At 41.5% G+C, this 12,067-nt stretch overlaps 1 protein-coding gene across 3 annotated transcripts in view; it reads right to left on the bottom strand.

Moving 5' to 3' along the window:
* The window catches only part of NDRG1 (N-myc downstream regulated 1), a 37,642-nt gene that overhangs the window by 11,469 nt on the left and 14,106 nt on the right, over positions 1–12,067 (bottom strand). For all 3 annotated transcript variants that reach the window (XM_083450630.1, XM_083450628.1, XM_083450629.1), the window contains exons 4-8: positions 4,551–4,656; positions 3,745–3,865; positions 2,498–2,560; positions 730–790; positions 76–162 (exon numbers count right to left, since the gene is read on the bottom strand). In XM_083450630.1, the coding sequence (XP_083306756.1) occupies positions 76–162; positions 730–790; positions 2,498–2,560; positions 3,745–3,865; positions 4,551–4,656 (438 nt within the window). The remainder of the gene's footprint in view (positions 1–75; positions 163–729; positions 791–2,497; positions 2,561–3,744; positions 3,866–4,550; positions 4,657–12,067) is intronic.

Genomic DNA, 12,067 nt, shown 5'->3' with positions numbered 1-12,067 from the left:
ATGACAAGCATTTGGTATTTTATGAAAAAGAATTAACCTGTTTTAAAATTAAATTTAAAAGATGCAGTATCTTACCTTAGTTGCTGCCCAGTCCATCCATCCTTCAGCACATGGGTTGACATTAATAAGAACGAGTCCTTCCACCATATCAGGATGATTAAGCTGCAAATTGTAGAGTCATGTGAACAAACATGCAGATGCACTGAAGTAGCAACAAACAGGGAAGATTTTGCTTTTAGGAAATCAATTTGGGGGAAAACACAGAGGCCTCTTCAATTTGAAGGCCTGTGAAAGGTGAAATTTCTTTGTAAAGGTACCTTAACCTATCTGTTTTCAGTCACTGTGTTCAAGTGGAGAAAACTAGATTTAATGTAAATATCTAGGGCAAACTAAGGCAGATCATACACCAATAAATCCTGGACTAGCAGGAATCAGAGCAAAATTTTCAGTGGGGCCATGTGCAAAATTTGAACAGTAGTTTAGCTTGTGGTTTGGATAAATAATGAAGAAAGGAAAGCATATGTTCCCTGTGCTTTTGTTACCCAGATGTTAATATACTAAAAAATGCAAGGAAGTTATGGACTTTGATTTTTAAAACAAGCCATGCACTAGCCAGTTTTCATTCAGCATGACAGAAGCTGTAAAACCACTGAAAGCATAGACTCTGGTAACTGGCAGGCAATAGCATTTTAAACCCCTACCCACCACAGAAACAAGCAAACAACTTACAGCAAATCTGGTTAAGATGTAGGCACCAGCTCCAGTTCCCATTCCAATCACACTTTTCAACCTACATAAAGAAATCATGAATAATGTTTTAAAGGGTGCTTTTTAAAAAATGTCTGATTTCTAACAGCAACACCCCCCCCCCCAATTTCCAAACATACCTATTTTACATTAAGCTACACTGAGTAGCAGCTCCATGTCTGTTCAGACATGTTAAAACAAGGCAGCACTGGTCTGTCCTCATGCAGCGTATCAGCTACAGTATTACTGTTACTAATTACTATTCTTACTCAGAGTTTGCCATGAGGTCCCAGGTAGGGTTTCAACAACTGAATACACAATATTAAAACCAGATAAAACAGATTACAGTCAGGAGAATAAGGTGGCTCCTAATACATATTGCGTATCAATGGTCCCAAGAAGAGTTGCGTCTTCAACATCCAACATAAACTACATAATGAAGGTGCCCAGATACAACCCTTTGGGGAGGTAATTCCAGAGTTTAGGGGCTGCCAAACAATGTGCTCTCCTGGGCTACCACCCCCTGAACTTCTAAGGTGACCCATAGGGAAGGAGGCAGGGACTATGTGAGAACCTTGAACTGGCCCAGCAACCAGTGCAGCTGGGTTAAAACAGAGGCTGTGCAAGTTCTAAATGGAACCCAGGTCAATGAATTGCTGCTGCACTTGACATTTCCAAGTAATAATCCAATGTGGAAGCTACCAGAGCACAAGAGTGCAGTGGCCAAGTCATCTCTGTGCAAAAGGGGCTGTAGCTGGTGAATCAGCCGTAGCTCAGAAAAGGCACTTCTAGCATACTGACCCTCCAGTAGCAAAGTTGGATCCACGAGTATCCCCCAAGCTACAGACAAGCTCATTCTGGGAGGGTTCAACCCTGCCCAGAACAGGCCATCTCTCCATCTCTGGGACTAAAGAACTTGTATCTTATCAGGATACAACTTCAATACTGTATAACCCTTATGCCACACACCCAAATAGGCATGGTGCACACCACTAAATATACACAGGGTTGGAAAGAAGTTGCCTACACGTGTTAGCATAAGTAATTCAGATTAGCTTAATCCATTGCCTGTGCTTCACAATTCTGTCCTACAAGACGTAGACAGTTTCACATGAGGGCAATTAGCAGTATGGAAAGTTATATTTGGTTTGCTTAACATTTGTCTTGGTAACTAACCATAGAGACATGAGGCACTAAATGACCATTTGTTTTTCAATATTTAAGTGATAATAAGCTATGCCAAAACCAAGTCACCTGTTTCCAACAATGCATAATTCAATTTAACTACTAAATTACTAAAAATTTCATTTCACAGTGGCAGTGTGCCAAGCCATCTTTACTTAGATAATCACATTTTCTCCATTGCCAGTAACTTCTGTAGCCCATAGGTGCCAACCCCCTGGGGCTATAGGTGCCCGAGCACCCACAAAATTCCCCATGAAGGGGCTGGGCACCCACAAATTTCAGTGCCAGGGACTTGCACGTTGCATGGCACCCACAGACCCTGGCACCCACGGTCATGGGGCCAAGTTGGCACTCCTGCTGTAGCCACAGTAATGTGGGTTCCCTGTAGAGCCAGAATACAGAAAGGTTCAACATACAACAGATTCCAGAGCCACCAAACTTCAAATAAGTGCCGCAGAACCACAAGGTAGAAATAAGCATGACAAAGTCCACTAAGTGGTAAACTCAGGCAGCCTTAAGTTGCTTTTTTCAATCTGCACTGAAAGCCCTGAGAGATGCTACTTACCCAAACTGTTTCAGAATTCCAGGAAGCATTTCAGCCAGTTGATCCATTGAAGGGTACATGTATCTGCAACAGCAATGATTGAAGACACAATTTAGTCAAGGCTCAATTGACTGAGTTGACTTATTACTACTTCTAAAAAGGCATTGTACAAACAAAGCACCATTCAACAAAAGTTTGGTGCTAGAGAACAAACTATACCAGTTTACCTCCACTGGGGCTATAATCTGCAAGACAAATGTTCTTCAGAAGCAAAATATCAGGCTTAACTAGCTCAATTCATACATATGGTGTGCCAGGTCACTTCATTAATACTATTAATATTAATTATTAATATTATTTCCATGTTTTGGAACTGAGATTGACTCTATAGCAGTAGTTCCATTCCCCTCATTCTAGAAGTGCTGGGATTAACCTTGACAATAGATAATTGCCATTGTGACATTACAAATATAGGCGCGTGGCCAAGCACAGCAGATGGGAAGCACACATGCAAGAACTTTGTGGACAGAACATTATTCATTCATAAAACTGCAGCATGCACACAGCAAGTTATGTTTCTAGGCAGACACATTTCAGTGGTGGCAGGGAGCTGGGATGGAATATGTTTGTTTGCTACCACTTAATATGTGAAGCAGCCCTGAAAAGCATGTTATTCCGGACTGGTCCAAAACTCCCAAGTTATTTCATATGGCAACTCTCACCATGAAGCATGTTACCCCAGGAAGAAAAGAAAGAAAAGGCTGGCATTTGCATCAAGAAGGGACGCAAGACCATATACTTTAGGCACCATAAGGAGCAATTTTGGACAAAGATGTATCTCCACTACCAACAGTTTTTAATTCCTCTGTCCCCTTCCCCCGCTCACCCTCCAAACATACCTACAGTCTCATGTGTTCATGCTGTCAATATTCAATGAAGTATTCATGTCACCTAAAGTTTATCCCTAAGAATGATTTACGAAATCCGTCTGCTCTTTAAAATCATCCTCCAAGGGTCTGCTCAGGGTACCTCCCATATTCAGAGTTTAGGCATGTGACTACTGGAGACAAAGCCATCTCTGTAATGAAGCCCCAGTGATGAAATTCCCTTCTCTGGAAATGTCCAGCTGGGGCCAACTCCATTTTTGTTGTTGTTACTGTGTTAAAGAGGGCTTATTTTAGTGGCTTTTAACAGAAGATTGAATTTTGTTTCCTTTTCTCTTTTAAACTGGATTTCATATTACTGTGCAGTAAGTTTGCAGAACTTACCCAGGTGGAAAAGAGGCTGCCCCATCTTGCTGCCCAGGCGCATCCACGTGGCAGACTGCAAAATGTTGTGTGATTTCTTGCATGTCTTCAAAATTGAAGAGGGGGTTGAAGCAAGTTTTGTCTTTAAGGAAGAAGAGCAGAGAGCAAGAAGAGAAGGTAGAAACATCAATGAGAGAGCAGCAGTTGTCAGTCCTTGACACCTTGAAACTTGAGACCTCCATCCCCCAAATCTCAAAACAAGGAGTTCACTTAGACAAGTTATTCTCTTTTTTTTAAAAAGAGAGGAAAAAGTAAGTTTGCTTGAAAGGCACCAAGTAAAAAGAGGCCTTTCAAATCAATGTTACCCATGGGCCACTGCTCTAGCTCTATGTGTTTTTGTAGCACAAGTTCTAAGAGAAGGTTTTCATAAAGGTTTTACCACTGTCTATTTCAGTTCATGCCTGATTTATATTTGTTTTATATGGTCCTAAGCAAAGTTCTAAGGGCCAGATTAAACAAATATACAGCAGGAAACACAGCACTGCTGACATGAGCTGCCATACGTCTGGATTTTCCTGGATGTGTCGCCCAGACACTGCTGCCCACTGTAGTATTCTGGGTATGTCTGTGAAATGCTTTGGTGCATGTAGAATTTGGACCTGCTTAAAAGAGTGCTTAATTATTGCGCAGTCCCGTGGATCAGTATGTATAGGAGGAACTAAGCTAGAATTAATGCACTTTGTCACAAGAGAAGCAGCTGTTTGTGCACACTTGTTATGAGAGCAGCGAAGGCGTGCTCCACCTTGCTGACACATTATCACACTTACGATTGAGTCCAATGTCATGGTATGTTAGAATGGCAGGCCTATTTCCTCGAGGAGTCCCACACATGGTAACATGGACAGAGCCATGTACTGTCTCAATATCTTGTTCCTGTAGAGGAGAGAGGGACCATTAGTAGGCAGCAAAAATAAGGATTTTACATTCAACAAAATGTTACCTTACTTAATCATCAGACAGTTACCTAGCACCACTTTTGACTGGTGTTGAATGTATCTAATTACTACTACCAGAATTTCCAGTAGTAAATCCTTCACTTTCCACTGATTGGCTACCAACTTGCCCTTTCAAATGGTGCAGAATTCCTTCACAGGACTACAACAATTTTGTTTAGACATCAATTGCCCGCAGTTCGCTACATACATATGCTAAAAAGACTACTGTGTGCTAGCAACTCAAAACTGATACCGTGATTTGAGTACTTAATTCTGCAATCTAAATTAGGAAAATGAAGCCTGTGAACACAATCACAGTGGAACACTATCAGGACTTCGTTATGCTGAAAATATTCAGCAATTACATTGCTTGTTCCACCAAAGGTATGGGTCTAAAGGCATATGATATAGCAATCCTGCTGAAGCAAAGTGGACCTGGTAGAAAGGTTGAAAATAAAAATATTTGCCCATTAGCTGTATTGGCTTTAGAATACATAGGACTTCTTATAGGATCTACAAAAAAATAAACAAGAAGTATTCTTGTTCACTGCCAGTCCTGCAACCAATAATAGTTTTTCAAACGCTTGTCTGAAATTATTATGTACACATTTAGAAAGCTGCTACCTACACTGCTACCCTCCTGTGGTAAAACTGTATATGTATATAGGACAGATTTCTTCATACAAGAATAATCACTCCTGACAAATCTACTGCTACTCTCTAGTAATTTATTTGCTACCATTACTGTCTGGTATTAGTATAAGAACTGCTTAGAAGTAGGTCTGACCTCACCCTACAAATTACAGCAATTTAGTAATTTTACTTGCTATGAAAATTTAAAACAGACATCTACAAATACCTTCCACTCCACAACATGCTCTTATATGTAGACAGAAAAGTGCCCATTATGCAATTGTTTGACAATCAAAACCTCTCACAATTTAGAATTCTGAAAGGCTGACATTACAAACTGTAGGATACAATTTGTTTACCAAGCATATTTTCCTTGCTGCACATAAACCTTAGAAACAGAAAGCTCACTCAAGGTCACATAACTCAAGAGTGTACCTCTCTGCATCTAGGATTCCATAACCTTAAGAAACTGACAGACCATAAAAAGATGGTTCATCTTACTCCAAAGTTTCATCACATATAAAGCACTATACAAATACTGAACACCCATATCAGTCTTTAAAGAAGAACTATACATTTTAGTTTTTACTTTACTTTTTCCCACTGGAAGTACTTACAGCATTATGTAATAAATAGGCAGTATCTTCCACATCCAGCACCATTTTTAGACAGTGCAGTTTGATATTAATCTCAAGGAGTCCAGAGAGAAATAAGGATCAGATTTTACTTGGACCCTATGGTAAGCTGGGTTATATAGCCAAGCTGTTGCTCTGCCTAAGCCCACAACTCCCATAATGCCCCATCAGAAAAACTAACACAAACTAGTTCAGAAGGACGTCATTCTTAAGTAGGATTTAAGACCGGTTTAACCGCAAGTGGCCATACCACACAGGTCAGACATCCACAGTGGGGGCAGGGAAGGGGCAAGGCAATACTGGGGTTTACTGTCTGGAATAGCCCTTGGTTTATGTGTGTAGCAGTAGAGTCGTGCTAATGCCATACAGTATCTCGAGGAGGAAATCCATCTGCATGGAGAGCCTTGCCACTGGGTGAGCACAATGTGCCAGATTATTTTTGACCCAGTTGAAAGATCCTACTTATGGAAGCCTTCTGTTCTGTCAATGTCACCCAGTTTCATGAAAGGCCTAGGTGGGGAATGGGGGGGAGATTAAGGTCTTAAAACTAACACTGGTTTAGTGCTCTGAGGGTACAGGGAAGAGAACGCAGTCAAGAGTGTAAATGAATAAGTGTTTAGAAGTGTCAAAAAGTAAGCTGAAAATCACTTAGGTCATATGGGAGGAGGGTGCAGTATAGAACACTATCTGACCCTTGTGGTGAAATCAGTGTGTAGGACCTGCTTCTCATAAATACAGTTCTTATGGTAGAATGATCTGATTTTTTAAAATTAATCTCTGGCATTACTGAAGATCACAAACTGCGGAACACTCTCTTAAACCCCAGGTGCAAACTGGATTGTTTGGGGGAAATGTACCACTACTGTTACCGCTTTGAGATATTTTATATACTGGTGACTCCCTACATACACAGGGGTTCCCATCCAGGTCCCCCACGTGCATATGTGAAATCGCATAAAATGGGGAGCACTCTGGAGAGTCCTAGTGGCTCAGGAGGAGACTCATCCCACAGCCCAAAGAGGACCTGTTCGGTCTCCACGGAGGATCTCTTCGTGAACCAAAGGGGCAGCAGGGCTTTGTTGAGCTACTCAGCCTCACTGCCTAATAGCTGATTTGTGAGGTAGCGCAGCAGCAGTCACTGCTTTCCAGCACATCAGCAAGCCTTGCTGCTTAACAAAGTCCCAGTGGCGTAGCGTGGGTTGTCAGCACCCGGGGCAAGGCAAGTAATTTGCGCCCCCCCCCCGCTGCACTGTCCCTCCCCCAGATAGTCCCTTGCTCTCTCTCCACACCGCACCGCACGCCTGGCACCCTCCCCTCCACGGTGGGCGGCGACCCAGCGGCTCGGATCGGATTCGCACAGCCAGCACTGCAGTGAGAGAGAGTGAGTGAGCCAGGTAGGGGCAGAGAGCTGCGAGTGCGCCCCCCCCCCAGATGTTGCACCCGGTGCGGCCGGCCCCCCCTGCACCCCCCAAACTACGCCACTGCAAAGTCCCCCCCCCCCCAGCTCACAGGAGCCTGCGCAGCATGGGGGCTTGCTCAGCTGAGGCACAGGGAAGCAGTGATTGCTACCTACTCCACTGAGACATATACAAATACTACAACTATTAGGCAGGAAAGATGCATGCAGTTGGCGCTTTAGGTGCATGTCGGAGCCTTTTAATGAAGGTCCAAAGTTAAGAACAATTTCCAAAGAGCTGCTTCATTCACAATCTCATTTTTACAACACCATCAAGTAATGCAGTGGTGTGCAGAGAATCACACAAAGGTGCTACACAAGAGCAACGTGGAAGAGCAGCCCTGAAGAAATGTTCAAGTGTCCTCTGCAGGAGAGCCATATCATGCAATGCAATCCATAGTAATTAGCAGTATATGCTACAATGTCTGCTTTGATGCAAGAGTGTAGTCAAAAAAGGAAGCTCTACTGTACATCTTTTAAAAAACACATAACAGACATGCGTCACAGAGCCAAAACCAATTTGTGCTCCAGTGAATTTCTCAAAGGATGTGGATGTATACACCTCCCTTTCATACAGGGTAGGGGCTTTCTCCTTCAGGGCCACCATGCAGGCACATCCACCCCTTTTGACTTGTTTGATCTTGGGCATTGTTCTTTAACGTAGACTGAGTATTCTTCTGAGACTCAGCTGCTCCAATGAGGTGATGAGCATCAGGTGCACTGCTGCTTTAACCCAACTCCCCACAAGGTGATTTGCCTGCTGGTTGGAAAGGACTCAATCTCCCTCGGTGTGAGGATGTCTCTATTATAGTTCCAGGTGAGAGATGGCAAAGTGTTTGCTTTTTTCTGCTGCTATTGGATTGTTTTTATTTAGCGGATCTATTTTTCTGTATGTGGTTAACGGACTGTTTTGGGTGTTTTATTGACCTGAATAGATGGGGGCTGTGTGCTTTGGTTTTGTGCAAGTGGAATGAGCTAAGTGACTATGGATTTCTTCAACTATTTATGAGATCTTTATGTTGGAACTGTAATTATGTTGCATTTTATGTTTCTTGATGTCTCTATACAATTTGTTTTATGGTACTTAGTTTAAAGTATGTAAAATAATGTTACAAACATTGGTTTTGAATATGGAATTTGTACTGTGCTTCTTATACAGAATTCTTGTTGGGATTTGCTAAAAAGAAAGAAAAATGAAGTGATCTATAAACAAACTAAATCAATGCATAAAAAATAGTACAACAAACATGCTTGTGTAAAGCGGCTTTTTGTTTGTTTTAGGTGCAGTCACAGACACTTTATTTTTTTTATTTCTGTTGTAGAACACGTGGCTCCCATAGCTATAGATTGTAACTCCAGCCTCCTCACAAATACCATAATTCCAGCTTATTTTAAGACCATGTCCCCAGATTGTTAATTGGATTGAAAACTTTCCCATGCAGGAGCACATTTGCAAAAAGAATTCATGACAAGCGCAAAGTACAGCCAAATCAAAGCCTTCTTCCCAACAACAAAGCTCCAAGCTTCATATCACAACTGACCTGTTTGTCTGATTTCAGCGAAGATTTTTTTCAATAAAGATGTAGCATACTGAAAACAGATGGCCTCATCCCCTAATCAACGTCAGTGTTGTAGTAAGAGGCTCTTTACTGACCGATCTGTATTAAAACACTATCTTGGGGGCGGGGGGGGGGGGGAAACCAAGGTACACTAATCCGATAGAAGGATAAAAACAAATGTGCCATCTGGTCACGTTATCTCTTGCTTTTAAAGAGGCAGTTTCCTGCTCACTAGACTAAACAATTGCACGTGAGCATTAGTCAAACACATCCAAGAGATGCCATCACAGCATGAACTGGACTGGAGCAGTTACACTTTGGCAACTGTCTTCATTACAGGAAACATTTGCATGTCAGTTCCAAATGAACAACCACATTAACGGCAGGGCAACTACTTTTATTTGGCAAGAAATCAGATAGCCACTAAGCTATTGGATACCAAACCAAGAAACACCAGGACTAATTTGATGAGAACTACAGTGAGATTGCAGGCATGATTGTCAAGAAAAGGAAGGCCTTTCAGATCTGGCAAAGAGATAGAAACTGTGCCACTGGCGGGGGGGGGGGGGGGCTACCTTGTAGGTAGCATGCTGTACTTGCATATTCCATGTCTGAGGAAGCTTTAAGGAAGCATCAAGCATTTAAGACTAGCCATGTTTCCCAAGGGGGCTCTGCACATTCCTCATTTTGTTTGAAATAAAGTATTGTAACAGTCAACCTTTTGAGCCAAAACTGGCTCAACAAAGTAGGCAGCTGTCAATTTAGGCATGCAGCACTTCACAACAAGGAATCAATTAAATTCAGCAGAAGTCAGAACCAACAATAGCAAGAGACTCAAAGAAGATGCCTAAGCTAGCCTGCAAACAGTTATTACCTGTATTTGTTTGAAATGTGATGCCACATATCCACTCTGTTTGTAGCACGCTCCTTTAAGATTTGTCAGTGTTGTGCATGTGTAGCACAAAGCCAATAATCCAAACAACACACCATGCTACAACCAGGGAGTTTCAGATATAATTCTATAATCAAAACAGTCAGGTCTGTATCATAAAGCAAACAGCCTTGGTGTGGATAGGGCTACAGAAGGATCTATTTTTAATTTAGTAGCCATATATGTTTTAACAGAAGCACCCACATATTCTGTGGAACAAATACTGCTCTAACAAGGTACAGGAAAATTCTCACCTATTTACTGTAATGTTAACTGAAATTTTTGCATCATGGGTACAAAAAAAGTGTAGATTTGCTGTTTCAAAAGTTACAGCCAGTCTTCCTCCTCCTGCAACCAAGCAGCAACTCTAGCCCATTCCAACCAAAGTAGATCTTAACACTTCAAAGACATCCCATTTATAATAACCACTTTCTATAGTTACGCATCTGATACAAATTTACCACAACTCAAGTCTACTTGTCATTTAACGTAGTCTACCTCTAGGCTGTACTGAATAATTGAATGCTCCCTACAGGGGGGAAATGGTATTTCCTTCAAAAAAAGATGGAAGAGAATCCTTACAGGAAGACACTAGGTATTAGTGAGAAGGCTAGTCTAGAATCCTTTCCCTCCAAATATGCTTCTTTTTTCTGTTTTAAAGATGGAGGAAAGGTCTACCCACATTTGAAATGTAATAAAGTTGTGGCCAATTTAATACCATAGCACGTTGTCTTGAGTCGTTATTCCACATGATGGGGGGGGGGCGCCTGGGATCTGGGGACTCCACCTGTCCACGCAATGCTTTCATACAGTTAGAAATCAGTCCTGCAAGCCTTTTACTGTCTAGACGCAAATAGGCCTTGTTATGGAAATGGTCAAACAAGCCTAGTTTAGGCAGGAAAAAAAGCACATCACAAGCTTGATTAGCATGTAATGAGCACATAGTTCTCCAAGTTCCTTTATCTAACATTTTTCTATGCTTAGGGCATAACACAGGGTAGACATTAGATGCCCATTTATGTGCCCTGCTTGCTTGCTGATTTGAAACTTCGGGGATGTTGTGCAATTTTTTTCTAGGTATTTAACTACAGGAATTTCTCTTCCTCCCACCCCCATTGCACTGTCGCCATGTGGCTAGATCAATACAGCTATTTCAATAGAACAGAACACACTCATCTTGTTACAGTACAAGAAAGGTTTGGTTCACTAAACACACAACACGATGAAGAGTTCAACTGCTGGTCATTAAAGAATGGCCAAGAGCTATCCTACTTTAACTGACTGCTTGACTCCTCTTCACCACTTGTAGTTGTGTGGTAGCGGAGGCACGAGTCTCAGATTGCAGGCTGGACTACACTACTACAGTGCAAGAAATAACTTCTGTATAGACTCCTGTAAGCTTCATGCAAGCATTCAGAGGCTCCTGAATCTATGGATGATCCCCTGCTCTGGGCTTGTCTCATATCATAGATATATATCATATCTAGCGGTGCTCCCAGATGAGTAATGTACAAATATACATGACTGCTCTGAGGCTTTGACAACATGTATAACCATGTATTATTTGCTTCTACTTGGAATCAGTAGTTTACCTAACTTTAGGGTAATTTGAAGCCTAGCAAATCTTTAACCTAAAGCTGACCCAGTAAAGATCTGGCAAACATTTATTTTCTTCAGTACAAACATTGACACATTTAATACAAATCAATCAACAATTCAGCCAACTGGTTCTCAAGCCACCACCCTTTGCTGTTTCTATTTGTAAGTTTTTAGAAACCAGTATGAGAAATGTGTGTGGCAGAAAAAACATAAGATGGAACAGAGACAGCATGCTAGAAAAGTAACTACTAGGGTACCTGAAGCAATTTATTTACTCATGCTGCTGCAACAGCATTTTTCCATAAATTGGTATTTCCATTTGATTTTCTGTCTGGCCTTCACCATAAGAACCCAGAGCAGGTTACAACAATAAAATATACAATTATGAAAACAAACAAAACCATTACAATTATAAAACATAAAACTGTTCCGAAAGCAGCAGAACAGTATAACATGGTTTTGAAAAGATTTACGAAGGTTTATTAAAATAATCATGGAGTAGTTTTAGTTTTGCTAAGCAAGGCATAAATAAAAAG

This window comes from Podarcis tiliguerta (assembly GCF_965153285.1).
Source record: "Podarcis tiliguerta genome assembly, chromosome: 7".
Taxonomy (NCBI): domain Eukaryota; kingdom Metazoa; phylum Chordata; class Lepidosauria; order Squamata; family Lacertidae; genus Podarcis; species Podarcis tiliguerta.
Note: the sequence above shows the minus strand (reverse complement) of the source record. Positions and strands in the feature narration are given on the sequence as shown.